The sequence below is a fragment of the Pantherophis guttatus genome, chromosome 1, assembly GCF_059756535.1.
Source record: "Pantherophis guttatus breed Tessera chromosome 1, ASM5975653v1, whole genome shotgun sequence".
In the NCBI taxonomy this organism is placed as follows: Eukaryota; Metazoa; Chordata; class Lepidosauria; order Squamata; family Colubridae; genus Pantherophis; species Pantherophis guttatus.
In genome coordinates, this window is record NC_142063.1 from 322520702 (window position 1) to 322545991 (window position 25290).

At 39.6% G+C, this 25290-nt stretch overlaps 2 protein-coding genes across 3 annotated transcripts in view; one reads left to right on the plus strand and one right to left on the minus strand.

Annotated features, from left to right (window-relative positions):
- Positions 1-2380: 2380 nt before the first annotated feature.
- HADHB (hydroxyacyl-CoA dehydrogenase trifunctional multienzyme complex subunit beta) lies at positions 2381-22763 on the minus strand. Of its 2 annotated transcripts, none has more exons than XM_034421194.2 (16): positions 22562-22763; positions 20980-21054; positions 20609-20650; positions 20019-20115; positions 19753-19797; positions 17856-17955; positions 13979-14066; positions 11987-12174; positions 10962-11142; positions 9216-9337; positions 8224-8303; positions 8049-8096; positions 5982-6069; positions 4230-4304; positions 3392-3556; positions 2381-2894 (listed from the first exon to the last, which is right to left on the minus strand). In XM_034421194.2, exons 2-16 carry the CDS (start codon positions 21044-21046, stop codon positions 2859-2861), a joined length of 1422 nt encoding a protein of 473 aa, XP_034277085.1. In that variant the 5' UTR covers positions 21047-21054; positions 22562-22763; the 3' UTR covers positions 2381-2858. The 2 variants fall into 2 exon arrangements, with proteins under 2 accessions (XP_034277085.1, XP_034277086.1); XM_034421195.3 differs by having other exon boundaries at positions 22601-22687.
- HADHA (hydroxyacyl-CoA dehydrogenase trifunctional multienzyme complex subunit alpha) overlaps positions 22663-25290 on the plus strand; it is a 34006-nt gene continuing 31378 nt past the window's right edge. Inside the window, exon 1 of the mRNA XM_034421193.3 lies at positions 22663-23124. Within this exon, the coding sequence (XP_034277084.2) occupies positions 23040-23124 (85 nt within the window). The 5' untranslated portion in view covers positions 22663-23039. The remainder of the gene's footprint in view (positions 23125-25290) is intronic.

Here is a 25290-nt window from a genome sequence, read left to right on the forward strand (position 1 = left end):
CCGGTTTGCACCGGTTCTATAGAACTGGTAGTAAAACCAGCAGGAGGCTCCGCCCACCAACCCCGTCGTCATCAGAATGCTTCTGTGCATGCGCAGAAGAGCGCGCATGTGGCCTCATTGCAAACTGGTAGTAAAGGTAAGTAGAACCCACCCCTGAACAGCATCCTTTGCCTAGCTAGGGGTGGAGAGGTATAACCACACCTCACGGCATCAGATAACCTCCCCTAGAAGTTTCATGTATGTTAAATAGGAAGATGAAAGACTGGAGCCCCAAGACACCCCACATTCTAGAGCCTAAGCCTTGATCTCTCCTCCCCCAATACAAACTGGAACATGGAGTGGGGAGGAGGAAGGAAAAGAACCACTGAAGCACAGTGCCTCCCACTCCCAACCCCCAAAGTTGGACCAAAAGGATACAATAGTTGATAGTATTAAGCTGCTGAGAGGTCCAGAAGGGCCAGAATGATTGCGCCGCTCCCATCCCACTCTCCAGAGGTTACAAGTGCAACCAATGCCTTTTCAGCGCTGTGCCCCAGCCTGAGAAGGATCGGTAACTGCTTCATCCAGGGCCCTTTGTAACTGTGTGCCAACCACTCTCTCATAATCTTCCCTAAAAAGAGAAGTTGGACTGTTCTGTCTAGTTGGAGCCTGGACCAAAAACACTGTTGCATCTAAGGATGGCCTCTTGAGAAGGGGGCTCACCAAGGCTTCCTTCTCAAGAGGCAGGTGGTACCACACCCTCCTGCAAAGAGGCCTTAACCACCATTTGGACCCAACCTGCAATGGAATGGAGGGCTGGCACAACCATATGGCACTTCCCAGGTGGCCTTGATCACCCAGGAATATGGGTCCAGGCGGCCAAGCTCACAGTCACAAGGATCCTATCTGCTTCCTCAGGAATTTTTCTGCTGTGTCTTTTATGTCAGGAACAGCTTTTTTTATGCTAGCTGGATGTTGGCAGTCACTGTTGATTCATATTAGCTTGGGAAGCAGTCATTTCCAGAACTGACAAAAGGGCTGGGCATTGACAATGGAGAAATAATTGCCAAGGCATTTTGGAATTCAAGATGATTTTTCAATACCAGGAATGTACAATTCCTTGGGAGCTGAAATCTAAACTTAACCTTTGTGGAGTACCTCATACACACACACGCACACACAAAAGAATAAATGATCTTAAGATGAAATCTGAATTCATGTTCATTTAATAAACATTATATTGAACTAAACGAATGTTGGTATTCATGTACTTAATAATTGTCAAGCTCTAGGGAAATCAGGAAATTCAGGCAGCTCAAATGAGTGCAAAATTTACTGCAAGCTTAAGCTCTCTACAAGAATCTGACCTACTAACGGCCAAGGGAAATAGCGGGAATTAAGAGGCATTCAAGGTGGGCTGGATTTAGATTTCTTGCGGGCGTGCAGGGACTCTTGACTTATGACATGTTGGGCCCTTCCCTTGGGCTCTGCCTGGTCATCTCCTACAATTATTTCTTTTTTTAGAGACTATTGGAACAAGACATTTAAGACTAGGGGTGGGATGTGTATGTGTGTGGCTCAGTGGCTAAGACACTGAGCTTGTCGATTGAAAGGTCAGCGGTTCAGCGGAATCCCTAGTGCCACGTAACGTGGTGAGCTCCTGTTACTGGTCTCAGCTTCTGCCAACCTAGCAGTTCGAAAGCACGTAAAAAATGCAAGTAGAAAAATAGGGACCACCTTTGGCGTTTAGTCATGCTGGCCACATGACCACGGAGACGTCTTCGGACAGCGCTGGCTCTTCAGCTTTGAAAGGGAGATAAGCACCACCCCCTAGAGTCAGGAACGACTAACACATATATGCGAGGGGCACCTTTACCTTTATAAATCTGTGTAACACTGCTTTAATCCAGACATTCTGACATGCAACAATACTTTCATACATCATGCTAAGCCACTGACCTGATTTTCATCCAGCATGATGCAATTCCATCTAATATTTAACTCTGGATATTGGGCTGAAGGCTGACCACTGTACTGGTTTTACAGGAACGGGTTACATATCTGATAAAATCCAAGTCAGTTTTATTTTCCAGCACCACAGTTTTCTTCTGGGGAGAAGGGTAGTGGCTCATCAGCTACTATTTTCCATGCACACACCCCATACTTCCCTGAATTAAGTCTGACAGCTTTTGAAATTGGGAGCAGAAGCTGGGTGGGAAGAATCGGTATTCAAATGAAACCACTTCACACATTTGTGTTGAACAAGGTGGTTAAGCAGACTTGAGCTGCCATTAAAGCAGCAGAAGGAAAAAGCACCAGAAAGCAGATAAGCTGAGAAAGTCCAGCTTTTCTGCATCCTAAAACTGGGACGTTCTGATAAAAAACAACAGTGACACATGTGTTCCAGTCTTCTTTCTCATTTATTAAGGCTGATGTCAGATAAATACTGTTTAGAACATTTAGATTATTTTCCCTCAACAAGAGGTTTTCCTTTTAAAGAAACCTCAAAGCCATGTTGTTCACTTGAAAACTGTTAAGAACCATTCTCTTTGCATAGCAAATTTTGCTTTATCGCTCATTACCAGACAACTTTACAGAACGCAGCATGCCAACTTACAATATTATTCTCATGGTGGGAAAAAAGTAGTTAGCTATTGTCAAGTGGCAGGAAACCTATATTAACGTAAATATCCAGATAAAATATGTGTGGCTTTCTCCATTTACTGTGAAACAATTTTTTTTGAAGGCACTAGAAAATATTAACAAAAGCCACTGAGTGTCCTTTGTAGGAAAGTCCAGAGATATTTTTTGGAGCATTATTACTACATTCGTTGTCTTGCAGATAACAGGCAAATCCCCTCATGCCAATTTTCACCTCCTTACTTCGGATAATTCTCAATAATCATTGCATGGCCCTGCAGCAAGAGAAGAACTGAAATTACTCAACAAGAGAGAAACAAGATTCCCACCCCAAGAAAGAAGAAAGAAAAATGAACAATGGGAAAATAGGATTACAAAAGGAAACCTTGGCAAGTGCAAGGCAACTATGGCCATGCTACATTGAGTCTAGAATCAATTTGTCCTGATGGTTAAGGCACTAGGTTAGAAACCAGGAGATAGAGAATTCTAGTCTTGCCTTAGGCATAAAACCCAGCTGGGTGACTCTCTTTCAGCCCAATACACAGAGTTATTGTTGTGGGCAAAATAGGAGGAGAAAGGAGTACAGGCAGTCCCCGACTTACAATCATTCATTTAGTGATTGTAAGTTGAGGACTTATTTGTATTAGGTATACAGCACTTGCCACCTTGAGTTATTTATAAAAACAGTAAAGGTGGAATATAAATAAGTAAAACTATTAATAAATAAATATATAAACAAACAAACCTAGATTGCTCATTGTAGGATTCTTACCTGTCCTCCAGCAGCACATGCTGCCACTACGGCATATTGTCCCCCTTCCTTCTTCAACCTGTGGGCAGCTGTGATTACTAAACGGCAGCCGGTAGCACCAAAAGGATGTCCTAAGGACAGGGATCCACCCCAGTTATTAAATTTGTCCAGAGAAGGAGCTCCAACCTATAAGTAGGAAAACAGTAAACGAGACTTAGGCTCTGAAATAAAGTATCCAATTTCACCTACCATAGGAAGAAAGTTACAAAATGTAAGCTTGAAAGACTATCAGAGCAGGTAACATATCAACTCAAGAGCCTTGTAGTACAGGGGTTTAAGGCACCCTGTTATTAAGCTGGTTATTAAGACCAGCTGCCTGCAATTACTGCAGGGTTCGAATCTTGCCAAGGCTCAAGGTTGACTCAGCCTTCCATCCTTTCTAAGGTAGGTGAAATGAGGACCCAGTTTGTGGGGGCAATAAGCTGACTTTGTATAAATATACAAAAGGATGAAGGCTATTGCTGAGCACATTGTAAGCCGCCCTGAGTCTTCGGAGAAGGGCAGCATATAAATCAAATTAAAAAAAAAAAAAACTCAGCTGATGTTTGCCAGGTGACTGCTTCAACCACTGAAACATCACTGGAGAAAAGTAGGTCTGCTCACATGTGGCAAACACTGGACCGAGGGAAGAACTAAAGACAACTATAAACAGGATGCCTCTAACTTCCACCATGCCCTCTATGAAGTTTCTAGGAAACATAGCAGGGAAAATAAGATAAGGTGATGGAAACCAGAGAACAGGAAGGACAAAATACAGAAAGATAATAGATATACAAATTCACAGTAACCTTAACCCTACCTTTGACTTTCTGCCCATGCAATTCTGGGCAAACCAATCTGAATCCATGGCTTTGAGATTTGCTAAAATCTGTCCCTGTAGTGGAAAGGGAAAGGGAAGATTACATTGCAGCAATAATATAGTCAAAATACATGCAATCTCCACAATAGAAACATTTATTGTAACTCCAGAAGAATTAATACAAACCAACTAACTGATAAGGTGCTTGAGGTTTTACACATTTCCAAATTATTATTGCCAAACTTTAATTCCAACCACTGTGTTATGCTATTTTACTTGTTCGTTCTCATGACCATTAACATGTAAGATATCACAATGCAAAAGTAAGCGATCTCGTGACCCAGAAGACATTTTCAAAATAGGTGACAATGGATTATGGGGCAAAACAGCTGAAATAAACAAAATCACCTATCAAAGTTGTAATAAATGATAAATGTGCCAATTTCCAGAGTGGATTCTGTCAACAGATGTCAACAAGGCTGTTCAATGGATTTGTAGTATAGCAATTTGAATCCAACGGGGAATGCTACAAGCCCTAATTACTAAATGAAGCCTTATTGTTACAGCTATCCAGAGTAATTGGACTATGTCAATATGAATTTACTGGCTCGGCCTGGCCTGTATGTAAATATCAGTGTGTGACCTTGCCCCAAATCTATTTTTAAAAAGTAGACAAAGAAGTACAGGATTCGAGACATACTTGATGCAATTAACATGCATATAAGGACCGGGGTTTCTAGTTATAATGTTTCTTGATTACTGGAATTAAGAACACGGTCCTACAGTATCCTCACTTGCTTCTTTTATTTTATTGCTCTTTCATTCAATTTTGTTTCATATGTTTGCACTGTATTTTAGAGTCTTCATTTTGTATTTCATTCTGAATGGTCAAGCGAAAGAAGAGTCTCTTACATCATAGTCACCCCTTCTGGCAAAATCTCTCAATGATCACCTGACACAAATGATGCTGAAAACTCCAAAGCGTGAGAAGTTTGGGGGGAGGGGAGGGAGAGAGATTTAATGTTAACAGGTGTGGCTCAAAATTTCGTGACCTATATAGGCTTTTTATACGTAAGATTCTTTCAAAATCTAAACATGAGGCAAATCATACAATCTGGCTTTCATTTTGGGGGACAGTGGTCTCTGCATGAAGATCTCAGAAATGATGCCCCTAACCATAAATGGGTCATTGTCTGGTGAAGTCTGAATTGATGAAACATATTCCATTCTACAGGGCAGGGGGTGACAGCTGGGGATGAGCAGCAAGAGGCAGCCTGGTTGCCTTTCATGCCTTCATTATATTCACGCCATAACTGTTACACGGATTAGGCCTCAAGAACCATCTGTCTTGTTGTTAACATTTACAGTATAGGAGGGACTTTTTTAAGGATGCTTCCATTCACAGAACTTTGTATGTTAGATAAAAAGGACTTTTGTGAAATAGTCTCCCGTAAGATCAGATCCCACTCTTACAACTTTTTTAAAAAGTTGAAAACATATTTCTTTTAATTCAGTCTTTTTAGCTGTTTGGAGTAGTGTATTATGCATTTAAAGTGACTTTTAAAAACTATTTTCACTTAAGTTGTTGACTAGCCACCTTAATTGTAGAAAGGGAGTGTTTCAGTTCCCCCTATAATAACTAATAACTAATCAACCCAAGATTGAAAACTACAATTACTGGGTGAAGTAGAAAATACAATGAAATGTTTGAACAAAGCTATCTGTCTTGCACATGACTTTAGAAATACTTACTGCAAATGCTTCATGAAATTCAAACACGTCAATGTCTGCCATTGTTAGGCCAGCTCTTTCCAAAACTTTGGGAGTAGCATATGTTGGCCTAAGAGAAAAAGAAGCCAAGAGTTGCATTCAGATCCTTCTGGACAGGGGAAACCCTACTAGCTGAGAAAGGCTGCAGCACATTCAGAAGAATGTGCCTGCCTGTATCACCATTATAAAAAGGCACCCTTTCCTTTTCATTTGGCAGAAATAAACAAAATAACTCTCTCTTCCAAGTAGCTTGAAGAATTCTAATCCTCTCCACCTGATCTAAAAACTCTGAATAGAGAACATAATACTTCTATAGTAACAAACATTTTCTCTCTTGCTGGTGATATAAGAAGCTGTGCAGCAAAGAAATTGAAACAGAATGTTTGCTGCAAATTAGATATGCTAAAGAGATGAGTGAAAAGAATAAGAAACTACATAAACAAAGCAATTTCAGAATTCAGGAGGATTTTACACCATTTCTTACAAGCTGTGGAGATTTGTATTTATGACTCAGCCATTGTTTCTTCAAGTATCAGTGACAAAATGTAAGAATCCAAACTGAGCATGGGTGTTGGTATGTCTGGCCATTAGTCAGCAGCTCAGTATTTGTCTTCTCCAGGGCAGTCAACTCTTGAATGATTTTCAGAGGGGGTTGATGGCAATACAGCCCTATGCTAAGGGTAGGGAAGAATGTGTGGGAGAAGGTAAGGAAGTAGTGGTGAAATCTAAAATTTGTTACTACTGGTTCTGTGGGTGTGGCTTGGTGGGAGTGGTGGTAATGTGACTGGGTGGGCGTGGCCAATTTTTTTTTACTTTTAAAACCATTTTTTCTACAACCTCTTCGACAAAGAGGTTGTAAAAATATGCTTTCAAAAGGCTCTGATGATCCCAGCTGAGCTTTTTTTCTTTTAAATGACTCTGACGATCCAAGCTGTGTTGCCTGATCAGCAGAGGCCTTTTTTTTTACTTTTAAAATCATTTTTTTTGGCCGAAGAGGTTGTGGAAAAAATGCTTTTAAAAGTATATAAAAAAGCCTCTGATGATTGCGCAGCTCAGCTGGGCATGGGGGGTGGGGAGCAGGGATTTTTGCTACCGGTTCTTGAACCACCCGCCTCCATTGCTACCAGATCGGGTGATCCGGTCCGAACTGGGAGCATTTCATCCCTGTAGGGAAGGATTGAGTTCACGTGTCCTAGAGAATCTTAGCTGAATGGAACTGATCACAGAAATAGGCTGCTACAACTGTCAAAAGCCAAGTGGTAAATACACTGTGGTAGATTCACACCATGAAATATTATTGCTACCAAGTGGTAGATTCACTCCATGAAATATTAGTGCTGTTGCCAGTCCTGCCAAGAAAAGCTGCTAGTAAATTTTATGTGACAAAAAGGAGGGGGGGGGAAATTATATTCAAAGGGAATAATCATACTGTTATGTAATTAGCTGGGAGTCAGGAGTCATATACATATTAATGGTAAAGGTAAAGGTTTCCCCTGTATAGTTGTGTCCAACTCTAGGGGCTGGTGCTCATCTGTTTCCTAGCTGAGGAAGCAAGTGTTGTCCAAAGACACTTCTGTGGTCATGTGGCCAGTATGATTATACACCGAGGCACACAAATGCTGTTATGTTCCCATCAAAGTGGGATATTTATTTACTCATGTATGTGTGCTTTCAAACTGTTAGATGGGCAGGAGCTGGGACAAGTAACGGGAGCACGGCACTCAGATCTCAAACCTGGGCTGTCAAATTACCGGCTGAAAGCCCAGCATCTTAAAAGCTGGGCCACCCCAGCCCATTTTTTTTAGTAGTAAAATAACTCATATTTTCAGCCAATTTCAGCTCTACGTATTTTTTAGAATGTGATGCCTAACACACTGCTTAAGGATCAAATGTGATCCTCCATCTGAAAAAATGTTGCACCTCCCTGCAGCAGCTGGGATAATTGCCTAGGACTAAGAAAGAGGGAATAAGGTTTCTACAAATAAAATGATTTGGAAAATGGACACATTTCCATTTTCATGGTAAAAGGATTCTAAATTTACAACTTACCCAAGCAGAAGCTGATCTTTTGGGTCTTGGGATACATATATATAATCCCTAAATTGTATTTTTTTTAAAAAAAAAAGAGAGAAAGGAGAGATTGATTACATGGTTACATAGATGAGAAAATGGCCATGGTTTTATGACAGATGGTGAGAGAAGGGAGAGGATAGCTTCCATTCACCTGAGGTAGGCTTTTGGTTTGTATCCCATTGCCAAAGCCTTTTCTTCAGACATCAAGAGTATTGCTGATGCTCCATCAGTCTGTGGAGATAATATAAGAATGCCATCAGAATCTGAAAAAAGAAGTAAGTTCTACCCCTCTGTCTCTTAATTCAATTTGCATATTTACTGCAGTTGTTTTTTTTTAAACCCTCAAATCTAAGCCTAATGCAAAATAAGTGCTTTTGTATCCCCCCCAAAAAAGGCAAACCTGAATTTTAAAATTGCTGGCCAGGAACTAAGATGACTGAAAGGAAAAGAACCAGCTGGGCCCCAGTAAAGAGTGAGAAGAAAGATAATGGTAAGGGAAGGGAGGGAGGGAGGGAGGGAGGGAGGAAGGGGAAGCATAAGCAATGACTAACGTGGAAAAAGGCAAAAGAAGCAGGAAAGCCAGACACTAGTTGGTGAAGGAGTTTTGGGTCACAAAATTTTAAGACCCAACTAATTTGAAAGGTGTCCCCATATGATGGGAACATCCCATATGATGACTGTGTAATAACTGTGGAGTTCTTGATCAGGTTGAGTCAAGTAATGAAACATCTGCGAACAACCAAGATCAGAGAGCCCAAGGACTCCACAGTTCAACTGTGAGCTACATATACTCTCTTCTATTGTATAACAATGCTACACTGAACCATGTCACACTATTTCGAATTTTAGGAAAACATTATTCCTCCTAATGTTACTGCATTACTAGAATGATAAATCACTATCAAATCCTGGATAAGTAACAAATACTCATATGTAAGTTTTAGAAGCAACCATAAAATCTAAAAGAACAGCCAAGGGTCCTTCATGAACCAGATTGCGGCTTGGTGTTATACTTGAATCAATTTTGTAATCTGTTCTGATTAAAAGCAAATGCCAATCTAAGATTCCAGCAATTGTGAGTATGTTGTATAATGAGGATGCTTCAGAATGTATTTTTCAAAGGCAAATGTACAAGGGTGTTACCAGGAAAGAAGAGTTGGCAGCTGTTACAGTCCCATATGGCTTAACAAAAGCAGCTTTCAGTCGACCCATCTGCTCCAATGAAGATGGCCGGACGCCGTTATCCTTCACTACAGTGTCCTTCCCTGCAAGAGTCATGTGAAGAGGCTTAAGGTTCAAGACATCTGCTGTGTTGAAAGCCTACCTGTGAAATTCAACCTTCTTCATTTCTGCAATTCTTGACTAGGGCTTATGCTGCTCATACTCTTAAACACATACACGTTTTTCCAATATTCCCTTCCAATGGACCGGTCTTTCTCCGACTATTTACTTTATCTTCTCCTCTACCTTCAAGATTTCTCAAGATCATTTGTTACTTTCTCTCTCTCTAGGAAACCCTTCCCAACTAGGTACTCTTCACAATTACGAGATTTCAACATTCATAATCCTCAACCAGCACATCCTCCTGCTGGGATTTGTTGCAATTCAAGTCCTGCACTTTTGCAAAGACTGGGGAAGGCTCCCTTTAGATCACTTGGAAATATCACAGCCAGACACTCTTAAGAATATAGCACAGAGGTGTCAAACTCAAGGCCCGTGGACCAAATCTGGCCCACAATGTGATCAGATCTCACCCGCTGGGCCGTCCTGGAAAATGTAAGGGGCTGGCCTACATTGCTTTGGCCCAGTTTACCGTGTCACTTCGGCCCAGTCTACCCAATGCGAAGAGGAAACATCAGGCCAGCATGGCTTCGGTCCGATCTAACCAATGCAAAGAGGAAACATGCCAGCAGTTTGGGGAGTGGCGTCAAGCTGGTCACGCCCATCCAGTCAGCCATGCCCACCCGGCCCCCGAAATCAACCACAGCCCTGATGCGGCCCTCAATGAAATTGAGTTTGACACCCCTGATATAGCAGCTTATCCAGTGGTATGATTTATGGTCAAAGTCATGCAACTGGCTGAGGACTTTGTGTCAGCCAGACAATTATAGCCAGCAGGTGGCATCATTAATATCAATTCCTGTAGTATATTACATTATGGGTATAGTCCATAATCATTTTGCAGGATGACAACCTTTCATAGGAAAAATAAATTTGTATTATTTTAAAAGACAGAAAAAAGTGGCTAGTTGTGCTTGTTACACCATATAACACCAGGAAGGATTTTGACCAAAATACTCTTGAGAACATTAAAGAGTTCTGTATATTTGAGGCCCATTTGACTGACTTACTACTAGCATTTTAACAGAAGGCATTCAGTAAACATTTTGACCAGAGATAATGGATATTTTTGTTTTTTAAATTTGTTATTAAATCCGATGAAGCTATGTATATCTTAATGAAAATTTGCTAATATTTAAACACAAAATGCAATTTGCTACTTCTAAATACGTATTTTTAAGGAGAATACTTAAAATTATCCCAGATGAAATAGGATATCAGCGAAAGTTTTCACTTTCCTTTTTTGCTATATGGATGTGGCTGAGCTAATGCAGGAATTAGGCACAGGTAAGGCATCTGTTTCAATCGTAACTCATCCACTGAAGAAATCTATGAACTAGGAAGAGCGGAAGAATAAGGCAGAAGGGGAAAAAAAACTAATATCTGTAAAAACAGGTTTTTGTCTCCTCTCTCTTATCCTTAAGAGCTCTCTTTCTTTATTCAGCGTCTAAACCAAAAGCCATTCCAAGAGAAAAGTATTTCCCTCCCTTCCACATCCCTCTGGAATGTGGGACCATTGCTACAGATTCTTCTAAACAGACATTTTACCTGGCACTTTGAATGCTACCACATCTGTGAGAAGAGATTCATCTTGTGCTTTCTTAGCCAGAGTGTGCGAACGGAGAGCATATTCATCTTGCTCCAAACGGGATATAGCAAATGCAGCTGCCAGGCGATCTGCTGAATGACCCATGGTCTCGTTGGTGGAAAATTCTGCCACTGCAGGGAGCTAGAATTATTGAAAAAATATCATGTGAAGATCAGTGTCCCTCAATTCAGTGCAGACAGCTCCATAATCTAATAGCTGAAGGTAAATCCACAGGATTTAGCAATGTAAAATATGTACCGTAACACTGGTGTGCAGCAGCTCACCTTTTGCCATCTCTTGTTTAATCTATTCCTAAACTGCTTTACCTACGAACTTGGCCATGACTTTTTCCTCCCTCAACCTACTTTTTCTTTCAGCAAAGGAATTCCATATGTCAACCTCAGCCTCATTTTGCTCTATTATGTAATGAGTTTCTCAAGCCTGGGAAAAAGAATGACAGCTTGCAAAGAATTAAAAGAACATCTGCACATTTTTTCTTTACTAGGTAGCCAACTCTCCAGTAAGTTAACAGATGTTCAGCAAAAGATCAATGAAGTTAGAAATAAATATAAATGCTAAACTAAATATAGCAAATCCGCAAGTTTTTTGTAACAAATCTCTTTCCTCTTCCAATAAATCTGGTTAAAGAAGCCTATATAAGAATTTTGGGGAAGATTTGTGAACAACTGCTAAGGGCTTGATATGATACATCTTTTCTAGCATGTAGGCATTATTCTACTCTCCTCAGAATTCTCATACTGGCTGACATGATATTGACTACTTGAACCCTTGATTACTTTTTTTATAAATTGCTTTCTAGACCAAAGTTAATGGAAGTTGAAGATGTAGTATCCAGGGAACAGACAGAGTCAGCAACCATTTTTGGCCACAATGTGTCTCTAGCTCATTATTCTATTTATCCTTGCTCATTTTCTGAATTGGTTCCTCAGGCAGGCAGTGAAATGAAATCTATTTCCTGCTTTACCTCAGGTGCAAAGTAATCAGGACGGATTCTGGAGATCAGGGATAACTTCTGACCCAATCCTTTTGCTCTTGAAAATCCAAGCAAAATCTTCCTCATCTTCCGACTGTGTCTGATAGGAACATCGGACATCAATTCAACACCACCAGCAATTACCACATCCATCTGGCCAGATACGATGAGGTTATATGCTATAAAAATCAGAAGGCACATACATGACAGTTACCATGTTGAAGACTGAACAGTTTCCTGACTGAAAAAAATCACTTCAATTACTTTTTTATGCTCTTCAGAATTGGCCATTTCTCACCCTTGTACTTCATACACATCGTGGAACTTTTCAAGCAGAAGGTGAGGGACAATTGATAAAGTCACGTTAGAGTTAAGGATTCAATAGATAACAATTCTTTCCTAAAGTATTTTTTTTAAGTCACTTTAAAAGTTCAACTTTATACCGTAAATCCAATTGGGTTTCCACTTTATATGACTCTAGGTATACATTTACACTTTTAAATCTTGGTTTCTTCATGTGCTCTGTTTATTTGCATATTACCCTGCTTCCCCCAAAATAAGACATCCCCTGATAATAAGCCCAATCGGGCTTTTGAATGCATGGCAATAAGGCCAAGCGCTTATTTCAGGGTTCAAAAAAAATATAAGACAGGGTCTTATTTTCGGGGAAACACGGTATCTTTTGCCTATCTACCAAATTTAAATATTTATCCAATTTATAAAGGGGCTGGGTAGAATCTGTTATACATCCTATTAGAATTAGGCATGTGAAAATTAAAACGCAAATCAAGTTGTAAGAATGAAATTCTCTGAAGCAATTTATATTATTTTATTCTGGACCATAACCTCCCTATAAAGGCTTTCTTAGCATTTTTAAACTAGAAATAGATTTTTATGTCTTTTTTTTTTTCTCCAAGAGATGGCCTCTGTTGAATAAAACAGATGACTATCAGCTGCCACATGGCAGATCACTGTGGATATTTAGGGCGTCATACTTTATTCTTTGTCCTCCTTATAAAATTTGGTGCAAAACTCCAGGAACTTGTAACCATAACTAATACTTTATTTTTTACTATAAGACCAAGCAGATCACTTGCTAATATACCATAAAATATCGAAACATCTTCCATGGGGCAAATTCTACTTTTCTTTCATCTCTGAGTTAGAATATTTATTTATTTATTTTTATCTATTTATTATTAAACTTCGATGCCACCCATCTTGCTGAGGCAAGTCATACAATTAAAATACCACATATAACATTAAAACAATAAATAAGAACCAAACAATTAAAACTCAGATAAAATTCAATTAACCAAGATGGAAAGGAAAGGAGTGAAGTATGCATGGGGAGGAGGCGGGGTCTGACTAATATATTAACCACCTCCAAGTTGCCACTCCCACTGGGGTCCCAGGCCAGATGGCAGAGCCTGGTTCTCAAGTTTTTTCAGAAGACCAAAAGGGTGGATACAGATCTCACCGGGATGGGTGACCCGGGGGGGGGGGGGCAGGGCCTCTAAGTGTTCCATAGGGCGGGTGTCATGGCAGAAAAGGCTCTTTTCCTGGATCCTGCCAGCTGAAATTCCTTGACTGACAGGGCCCACATGCCTCTTCTGCTGGCATGGATGGGGCAGGCTAATCCCATCAGCAGGAGCAGGTTCCTCAAATAACCTGGACCCATGCCATGAAGGACTTTTTAGGTGATAACCAATACCTTGAATTGGACTTGGAAGCAAACTGGCAACCAGTGCAGCTCACAGAACAGTGATGTAACATGGACTGCCCTAGGGGCCTCAATAACTGCTCATCCAACTGGTTCTACACCAGCTGAAACTTCCAGACTCTTGAAGGGTGACTAAATGTAGAGCATGTTGCAACAGTCCGATATTAAGAGGTAATAAATTCTACTGCAGAAATACATTTTCCTGCATGTTCACAGCCTATTTATATATGGTCCTTACTTAATCAAGCAGGATAACATACCTGTTGTCATTGCCTGGTTGGAAGATATGCAAGCCATGGTGACAGTGTGAGCAGGAGTTTTGTCAGAGAAGCCAGCTCCCAAGGCAGCCTACATAAAAGTCAGAAAGCCAACCAGAATATTGAGAGATGTCTAATTTCTATAGTTCTCATGATACATTGCAGTCCAAAGTTTTCAGCGTAGCAGGTTTTGCAAGAATCTTGCAGAGAAACTCAGGTTGAGAAATTTTATCTTATTGGTGTATTCAATGACTGGGTAAAGATAGCAATAGCACTTAGACTTATATACCACTTCATAGTGCTTTACAGCTCTCTTTAAGCGGTTTATTGGGTCAGCATATTGCCCCCAACAATCTGGATCCTCATTTTACCGACCTCGGAAGAATGGAAGATTGAGTCAACCTTGAGCTGGTCAAGATCGAATTACTGGCTGTGGGAAGAGTTAGCCTGCAATACTGCATTCTAACTACTATGCTACCACGGCTCTTGTAGAAGCCTTTTGCTCGTCAAACTTTTTATAGTCAACAACTAATTCAATAAGGTTTGTTTCTGTTTAACCAATATTAAATAAACATTTTTTGTTTGATCAATATTAAACAGCATTTTAAAAGGATATAACCAGAGCCTCTGCTTGTCAATTATAATCACTCTTTGTATTGCAATTTTCAGTTTATTGAAAACAGAATGGTCCGTTCACATCTCATACTAAGTAATAATTTGTGATTTTGGCTTAGCCTATTTGGTGAACCCAGCTAATTTACTCAAACCATGGTTAAATGGTGTGAATCCAGATCACCAAATGTAACAAACAAGTTCAGGCTACAGTAACCACAAGTTAAGAAACTAATTTATTTGCAATAGCCAAATGGTCAATTTTACAAATCAGTTAAAAGTTCTTGGCTGTTTGCCTCTGCTTAAAAACATATGCATAAAATTGCTCAGGAGGCTTTGGACCTAACTGCAGAGGCACCATATCTAAGAGACCCTTTACACATTTTAACAAGCACGGGAATAATCCTAGAGTTGCCAGGAAAAGTACTGAAGACTAGTCTTCCAATGAGATCACTGGGACTTGCAGTGAATAGTGAATATAGTGAATATTTTCCTATTGATATACTTCTGTCTCAATAACACCAGAGAAAAAGCTGCCCCAGGTCCAGTTACCTAATTGTACAGTGGACCAGAATGCCAAAGTAATTTTTATCTGGAAAATGTAACCTGAATCTTATACCACCCATGAAATGAAGTTCTCTCAGAGACATTTTATTTATGTTGGGAACTATGAAGAGAGAATGTATCACGAATGCCTCTCTGCTTTCAGTTAAAAGGGGAGGGGGGCGGGGGAGATGCTGCTGAATGGAAAATATGGCATAGTATAGCAGAGAAATGTAGCTCAGTCAAGGGAGCAAAAGCTTAGTCTCAGGCCCGCCTCTGCTTAAGACGCTCTTAGGAAGCAGGGCTTCAAATGGCCAGGGTCAGCATGAAAACTTGAAAAACAGGGAATAGAAGAATATTCAGAGGTAGAATATTCTAGAAGAACTGATGCAATGCTCCAATTTAATCAATCTTGGTTTCTATGATTCAGCAGTAAGACATCTAAATAAGGTAACCTTGGTTACACAATACCACACAACATTGCTTCACTGACACAAAGCCAACTGGGGTAAAGTTCAACCTGAACGTTAAAATGAAGATACTTGTTCAGGCGGAGAATCAGACAAGCAAAAACTGGTGACAGGTGACGCAATACAGAGGGAAAATGCAAGCAGTAACTAGTTACTATCATGTTTAACTGCTAAAAATGGCAACTTTGGGTCTTTTAATATTAAAACTTCATCCAGGTGCCTGCTTAGTTTTTGAAAAGCAAACATGAATGCTCTTGCAGTTGTCAGAAATGGGAGATGATTGACATGCTTAAGGTTTATGAGCAGAACAAATAATAAATAAAGGCTTGTCAACAAGTCAAAGGGCAAGTCCAGCATTCAAAGCAACAAAAGCCGTCAGCAAAATTAGGTAAAATCAATCTGGAGAAAAAAGGTTGGTATCTGCGAGTGTGCATACATAAAAAATTACTTAATCCTAAAGAATTGGACTTAGTCCTTTTCAGGTATCAAGTTAATAATCAACAACCCGTACATTCTTAACTTCATTTGACTTGAGCTCTCAGTGGTTTTTGCATATAGGAGCTGCAGACAAGCAAATGTGCCTTCAGAAATTATTTGGGAAGGGTGGGGATTGCCTTTAAATTAGTATTGACTCCTGGAAAATGCCTGGACTAATCCTTACAATTTTCTTGGCCAGATTTTTTGGGAACTGATTTGCTATGTCTCCTTCCTAGAGCTAAGTATGATTGGCCCAAAGCATAAAATGATACCTTCATGAGCATTGCCAAATCCATGTTTGTAATTATAATGCCGAAGTAATACTTTGTAATTCAAGGCTGAGTATGCCTTGGAAAACAATATTTTACTTCTGTAAGTTGCCCAGAATTGCCATCAGTGAGTTGGGCGGCCATATACATTTTCTTAAGAAATATTTAAAAAGTGCTTCAGACTTGCCCATCTCTGTTGTTTAAATCGGCCTGTCATTTTTCATGCTTCTAAATACCAAAAACAAACAAACAAACAAACAAAGCTATGTCTGCTTTGAGGGTTACACTGACTTTAATAAGTGGATTTCTTACAGGAGTCACCCCCTTTTTTAGGTGATTAGGAAGATCAGCAGCAGGAAAGCACTGGAAAAAATAGGATGGGAACCCTGTAGGAAAATGGTGAAGGTGGGGAAGTGATAGGTGGCCCGTGATGACCTTTCTGGGACAGAAAGAAGATTAGAAAGTTAGAAAGTACCATGTATTAGGCTTATAGCATAGAAAGTGACAAAAGGCAGAGGGGGCTCTAGTCTGGGGCAGGTGGTGAGAGAAACTGGCAGATACAGCATCAAGCCTTGCAGGTTTTAAAGAACAGGAAGCAGAAGCAGGCATTCCTTCATGTGCATCAAGTCTGCAAAATGACAGGCAGGCTTTTAAACACATGCACAAAATGTGGAAATGTGTTTTAATGATTCGATATTTAGAAAGTAAATCTGATATAAAATTCAGTTTTATTTGAAAACCATTAAAGGCTACATTGTTAAACGTGGAATTGCACTATATCCAAAATTATGGTTTCAGAAGTTAAATTCTAACTTAATATATAATCTCCGTATCATTTATACTGTCTTGATATATTTTTTTATCATCTGTAGTTTTTCTCTCTCTCCTTTTAAAATGTCTGACAGTGGTAAGCCAAACTTAAAACCATATCTAACCAAAGATGTTTTGATTAGAAAATGGGTATGAAATGTTTTGTGTTACAACTTTTAAATAAGGTATTAGACCATATTTGTGATATATTTTACATTTTATCAAGTCTTCTTTTACTGTTTTTATATTTATCTGTATTATCTATTTTTACAATCTTTTAAACGCATATTCACATCTTCTTCCAATTTAACAAATTGCAGTTTAACGGATACCCCTTCTCCCAAGTGGGACCATTAAATAAAAAGTTTTATTGCGGGATCCAATCTAGGTCAGTCACTGGGACCAGAGGTTTAGTTTTCTGAGCTTTCTTGGGCTCCAGCAAGAGTCTGAAAGCTCAGAAGACTAAGCCTCTGGTCCTGGTGACCAACTCAGTTTGAATCCTGCATCATTATCCTAGGACACGTATATTTGCCTTCATTCATAAAAGTTTTATTGTATTTCAAGATTACAGAAAGAGGTACATCTCTATTTTAAGTCATAGAAGCCAGATTCCACTCAAAATTAGTTCCTTCATCTCATCTCCATTCATATCCCCACCCTCCATCCCAAGTCTTATGATTCTTCTATTGTTTAACATACCTCTCTAGCAACATTACTTGTTTTCACTTCTTGGATAACAGTGCCTAACATAATGTACTCCACAGCTTCCTTAGGCACATCAGTCCGATACAGCAAGCCTCTGAGGGAACAAATCAGAGAAAGAAGGCACTTCAATGTCATATCAAGAGTGTTTTAAAAAATGGTAACAGAGATGACAGAGGGGATTGAGTACATCCCTTAAGAGGACAGACTGAAGGAACTTGATTCTTCAGTCTGAAGAAAATAAGGTTATAGTTTGGCAAGATTCTGTCCATTAGTGTAAGCAGACGTTTTAATCACATCTATCTATAGTATGAGAGTCACTCTGATGTTGTGGTTAAGGCAGGCTAGAAACCAAGAGACTGCACATGAAACCAGTTGGATGACCTTGGGCCAGTCACTCCCTCTCAGCCCTAGGAAGAAGGCAATGGCAAACCACTTCTGAAAAACCTTACCAAGAAAACTACAGGGACTTATCCAGGCAGTCTTTGAGAATCAGATAGCAAATTGGCTCTCCAAGCATTTCCAAAACTCCTGTCCCAAATTTTGTTACATGCTAATCTAGGTAATCTGCTGAATCTAGATAGTCAACAGAAATCTTGACAGGATTTTTGTTGTTGCTCTTTTGTGTGTAAGTGATTAAATTATCTTGTGTACTTTTTAATTCTGGAAATTATCAAAGAATAGGCAGGTTTCAAAATACTCTTCCCTCACTAAATGCTTCCCAGAGTGGGCCAAGAGGTTATCTTGGAAAGAATCACACTTTGCTACAGCCTGTGCAGTTTTGCTCCCACAGCCCATAGTCCACCTTGCTTTGTAGTTAAGCAAAGTAGTAAATATAGTCCTTGAATTAAAATATGATTCTACATGACATTGCAATTGTAAATCCTAGATTTTATAACTGGGAAAACAGTCCTTTTCATTCTATAAGCTAAGTCACAAGGTGATTTCTAGGGCAATGCTTTGGATCTGATTGGAGGAAAATGCTTCAGAATGCAAGAAAAGGTGAATGCAGTAAATTCCTGTAGTTCACTGGAGAAGCTATTGCTGTTCTAAGGACTTTGTGGCAGTTTCAGTTCATTCAGCTTTAATGAATCCAGAGGGAAGCTGTATTCCTGCTCTTAGGAAAAGTACTTCTTCCCAATTTGAATCCAAAGCTTACAGGACAGGACACTACAAAATTTAGGACATTTCTACCTCAAATTCTTTTTTAAATTCACATGTAAGTGTTTTACTTAAGATAAAGACAAATCTAAAGAAAAACATAGAAAAAAGTGCAAGGTAAGAAAAAAAAAGTTATGCAATACAATGAGCTCTGAATTTATCTTTAACAGATAATTACAATTTTATAATCTTCCCTCCCTCTTAGATGTCAAACAAATTCCTTTAGCTCCACTTTTTAAAAAAAATCCTCAATCCATAACTCATATTATTTTTCTTCTTTCAGCAAAAGCTCCATATAAGATAACATTTCACCTGGAGACTGGAAATTCTAGTCCCACCTTAAGCACAAAAGTGCCTGGATAACTTTAGACCAGTCACACTCACTCAGTCCAACCCACCTTACAGGGTTGTTGTGAGGAAAAGAAGAAGAGGAAGAATGATTAGATATGCTTGCTACCTTGAGTTATTTATAAAAATAATAAAGATGGGATATAAATAAAGATGAAAGAATTCAAAGTACATTAGGAAGACAACAAGGTGAATTATTCTCATCTGTATTTATTCGGAGTAAGAATGGCAGCATTCTACTGATTGCAAAAAAAGAGTAGTTGGATAAAACAAGAAAGAAGAAAAGGCATTTCAGGCAGAAAAAAACAAAGCAGAACAACATCCCTAAGCAACTCTCTATGAACTCACAACCAAACTGCCCCACTTCTATTTATTTACTACTTACATCAGTGCTGCCCTGGCCAAGTCATGTGGCATTAAATCTGCATACCTGAAGATTAGAAGAGAAAGAAAAAAATACCTTCTCATTAATTCCTGAAAAATATACTTTTGTTTTATTAACTGCAGTATAAATTGAAAAGGAAATTACAATACCTTTAAATTTGGCTGTTTCTCTGTTAACATTATTTATATCTCTTTTTCCCAAAAGTGCCCAAGAGATTTCATAAATTGTTTTTATAAATTTTTATAAAGTGAAGATTTAATACTCACGAAGTCCCAGACTGCAAAAATGGAATGCGAACACCATCCACCACTACAATATTCTTCATCCCATTTTTAGTTAGGGTTTTCTTGCTTTTGGCCTGAACTGCAGTAATAATAAATTATTACTAGAAAAACTAGAACAAGAATTATCATAAAATAATTGAAAACCAAAGTATTGATTTATTGCTATTGTTTAAAAAAGGGATTAAAATAATTTTTACACTAGTATAAGAACAAGAGAGTTTATTTTGAAGTTTGTCAAAAACATCCAAAGCTCACCATTTATTCCTTCTATTTAATAACGTTAAGATATTTATTGTTTGATTTTTCAATCTGTAGTTTTCAATGAAGCATGAATAAACATCAAAGCTAGAATCATAGAATTTGAACATTTTAAAAATATATTCGTGTGTATAACACACACACGCATGTCATACTAGTAGAATATGTTTCTTATAGATTACAGTACTTTCACAACCCCTTTTGGATTTAATTTATGTGATCTCAGATCTATTTAATATCCTAATTTATGAGACAGCATAGGAGTGCAAGTACAATAGAGATGTGCAGTCAGATTATTCATATTTTTCCTGTACCTGTTGCGAATAACTGGGATGAGCAGCTGAAAGATCTCAAAGCTGAAATATTAAGAAAACCAAAACAACATAGGTAAAACAGACAATGACAAAGCAAATTTCTCATAAGCTTCTAACTAATCATGAGCCAAAAGGATCAGAGAGAATGTACTGTGACATTTAGAACACTAAAGCAAAAAATGAATAATATGATAGGATTATGGTATCTTAATATGCTAGTAGCTGCATCAGAAAAAGAGCAATGAAACTCAGAAAAAGATAATGAACTATTTTAACTAAAACGAATTTATAACCTTTATAACATGCCAGATATAAGTCCAATAACTAATCATGCATTGGGTATTTAGATTATCTAAAAGAGAAAAACTTACAGAATTTGGTTGCCCGTGGAATGATGGTAGGAAGAATTTTCGTGCCACAAGTCAACAAGGATGCCATTTTGAAGCCTGAAACATGAAGAAGAGATTGCTGTCATTTGTCTTAGTTACTGTGGCTTGTTAACAGTAAATATTGTGGGCATAGTGCCCAGTTCAAAGGTTTATTCAAAGTAGCCAAGCTCATGGTTCCCCATCTAGTTTCCAAAAAACACTGGGAAGTTTTCAAGAAGCAAGGCATAATTTTGTTTTTATTAATAACAGATAATACAAAGTAGATTAAATTACTTATTTTATACTGGGACTTTGTTAACTTTGGTTAACCAAATTTGCAACCTGGCAAGTATAATTCTTGATTTAATGTTTCCATCAAGGTTTTGCTCACTTTGAAAAGAACATTCTTTCAAATGCTTTGTACTACTTAATCATCTATCTTCTCTTACATTTCCCAGTTTATATATGTCCAGCTCATTTTATTAAATGTTGCTGTAATATTATGGTTTTGGAGATTCTCCAAAAAGGAGAATCAGCATAGTGTATCAATTCAGATACTGAACTGGGATAGGAAAGAATCAGGTTTAAATTAACATTTAGCTACCGGTATTTATGTAATTTCATTGAGTAGCTTTCCACTTAGAGAAAGAAGAACAACTGATTCAACATGCCGCATGAAATGAAATTGGAAAAAAAGTTTTGAAGAACTATTATGTACAAATACTTTGTACCTGGAAGAATGCAGGATATATGCAGGATCAATCACATAATGCAGGATCATTCACATAATATCAATCACATAATATCAAAAGTCAACCATTGAGTCTCTTTTCTGCTATGAACTGCAATTATGATAGGGAAAATCAAAATGCCCTATTATATATGGTATTTTAATTATCTTTATTGTTATTGCAGTTTAATAATATGCAAAACAAAAATACAAAACCAGTACAAAAAAGTGTTAACAAACGAAAGTATCGAACTAGAAACAAAAATTAAAAAAAAAGAAAGGAAAATGATAAACAATAAGCAAAAAAAGAGAGATTTGATATATCAAACATTAAACAATCTATGAAGATTTCAAATTTAAAAGAGAATAAACCTCCTTTGTGATAAAAATGTTATGATATTCGCCTGCTTTAGAAAAGTGTAAATATTATACCATAACAGTGTTTCCTAAGTACAATGGGCAATTTAATTATCTAAATACATATCTTAAGCATTCCATATTGCTATTATGCTTGCACAGTATTGGGACAGTTCTTCCTTATGAAACTTTGCATCGTATGTTCTTTGGGGTTTATACACAAGCTACTTTTGCTCATGCCGATTGCCCTTCCTCAACTTCACCTCCAATTAATCCCATTACATGCAAAAAAACCAGGATGTGTAATTCAATGCAGCTATATTAAAAAAAAAGTAGATAGATCGGTCATTGGGCATATCGATACATCATCATCCGTCCACTGCTCCTATCGCGTCACTTCCCTCCACGGAGAACCCACGCAGGAAAGCAAATCCTCCCACCGCCTAATCCCCCTCAGTTGCCCTCCCTCCAGCCCGCTTGGGAATTAGAATCGCCCACCTTGGGGGAGCGCGAAAAAACCAAGGCAGATAAGCTCACCGCCAGCAACAGCCCTCCACCACAGGCTGCAAACAAACAGCCCCGCCCCTTTACCCGCTCAAGGGCGCCCAGTACAAAGGAGGCCCTCCCTTGCAGACAGTAACCGGCGTTCGCTGTAGCCGCCTAAACACTCCGCCCCCTTCCCCCGGTTCAACGTTTCTCTTTCCACATAACAAATATTGAAGAAGCGCCTTAGAAAACGTGAGAGAAATGTGCCCTTCGGAAGAACCGTGGGGTGGGGTGGGGGACATCTGCCGCGCCATAGCATAGCAAGGCGCGCTGTGGCTTGTCATCAGGCAAATCGGGGGACGGCTCAGTTGAAGTAAACGAGAGCGACGGAGGAGAAGGGAAAGCCCCCTTGGGCTTTTCCACGCCCTTATCGCCTCCTTTCGCTTCTTTCAATCTTCGCTTGCTTGACCGACCTCCCCGCTGGGCTAAGATGGCGGCTGCTGTCAGGGCTATCGGGAGCTTGACGCGCTTCACGGCCGCTGCCAAGTATTGCTCGACCCGGAGCGGCCTCTTAGGTGAGAAAGGTTGGAAGGGAAACTTGCAGGCGCTCGGTTAATGGAGAGGGAATAGGAGGAAGAGCACAGGCGTTCCATTTTGTAGGGTAAGGGAGGGAGGGAGGGAGGGAGGGGGCGTTTCTAGGTTTACTCATGGTCTAAAGCTGGCACCAGATTACACTCTTCCTTTATGCTTACTTCTCTCCGTTGCATGGGAAATGGCCAAAGAGATTATTTAGACTACTTCACTCCAGCGTGCCTTTAAATCTCGGTCTTCTAGATCAGCCCTTGGAGCCTGGAGGCAGCCTTGAAATATTTTTCATGCCTCGGGGAAACCTCTGCATATTAAAAGCAGAGTTTACAAAATTATTCTAGTCCAGAGGTCTTCAAACTTGACAGCTTTAAGACTTGTGGACTTCAACTTCCAGAATTCTCCAGCCAGCTATGCCTTCCAACTCTGTTATTCTTTTAAAGTATGTTCTGTTAAGGATACCTTCCTTGGTATTCACCAGATTTACATCTAATTTTAATTTTTTGTTGATTCTTTTACTTTAAAAGATGGGACAATCCAAAGCTTAGTCTTAGATCATTAGGTACTACAAGGTTGCAAGCTTAGAATCTGGTCATTTTAAATGCCCTTTCTCTAGAGAAGACTCAGCTATCTAAATTCCTCTTGAACACTTACCTGGAGCTTCTAGCAAGGTTGTGCAGATAGTGAGTGAAGCAATGTGATTGAAGGCCCACCCCTTTTCTTCAGGTGTACCTGGAATCCCTTGGAGTTTCCTTCAAGCAGTTGATATGGTCCTTAGCTCAACTGGGTAGATCAAGAGGAGAGAAAAAAACAGTCTCTTTTCCCAGCTTGTTGAAATTTCTCTTCATTGGCTTTGGGAGACAAAGCTGGATGGAGCAAGTATCACAACTCCAGAAAGGCTCAGAAAGACAATAGGCCAGAGGTTGCCAAATTTGGCAACTTTAAGACCTGAGGACTTCAACTCCCAGAATTCCTCAGCCATCAAAGCTGGCTGAGGAACTCTAGGAGTTGAAGTCCACAAGTCTTAAAGCTGCCAAGTTTGGGGATCCCTGTTCTAGTCGTTTCATGCACTTCGTTCTCTAAATCCAGTTTCTCCTTCCTTGCTGCTCCTCTGTTTCCACCTCCTCTCCCAAGGACCTTTTTGCAAAACTAGAGGGGGGGGTTTGAGGCCTTTGCAACATCAAGCACCCCTCCCCTTAATATTTAGGCTCCTTGACCTCTCCTGAATTCTTGGCACCTGATGCCCAATCCTCCAGCATCACCATAGCTTTTCCTCCCCCTCCCCACGTCCTTTCCCCTCCACCCTTTATGGGTGGTTCCTGCTTCCCCAGATGCACAGCAGGGTTGCCAGTTGGGCAAGTTTTCCTGCCCATTTGGGCTTGATTTTGGACATTAGTTGCAGGAAATTTTTGGCATTTGTGGGTTGCATTTTTTGAAGCTATTTTGGGCTACTGTCGTTTTAAGATGGTGTACAATTTGGGGATTATATATCAAGCTGTTGTATTTGCAGAATGCAGCCCAGGGACACAGATGATACTGGCTCACTGAGTTGGATCAGTCAGCCTAGTCATCTGCTGCTCCACCACCAGTCCTGCAAATCCAACTTCTCCTTTATCTAACCCCTCCTCCCCTTTCCATCTCCTTTCCCAAGGATCCTTCTGCAGAACTAGAGAGGGGTTCAACCTTGCAGCCTCCCCTAAATATTTGGACTCCTCAACCTCCTGAATTTTTGGCACCCTGATGCTAAATAGCACATACATACACTTTTCCCACTAGCCTCTTCCCCCCACTTTGTGGGTGTTCCTTTTTGCCACTGCTGTCCGGGCCAGTCCGGCCGCAGATCTCCTGCACCCACTCTGAGATGGAGCTTCCTGGGCTGATGCATCTGCAAAAAGAGAGGTGTGTTCCAATAAAGAAGTGTTGCAGGTGAGGGGGGAACAGCAGCATGTCTTGTCTCTCTCCAAATCCCGTGCCTCAGTTCATGGTTTGCCTGCCTCCTTCTGGCACGTGTGCACACAATCCTTGCCCCACCCAGGTTTCACATACGCTCCGGTATGACTAACAATTTAAATGGAAGTTGTCCAGTACAGAATAGTGAAAGCTTAAACAATAGAGTAGATAAATGTATTTCCATAACTGAGGGTGAATCTAAGTCT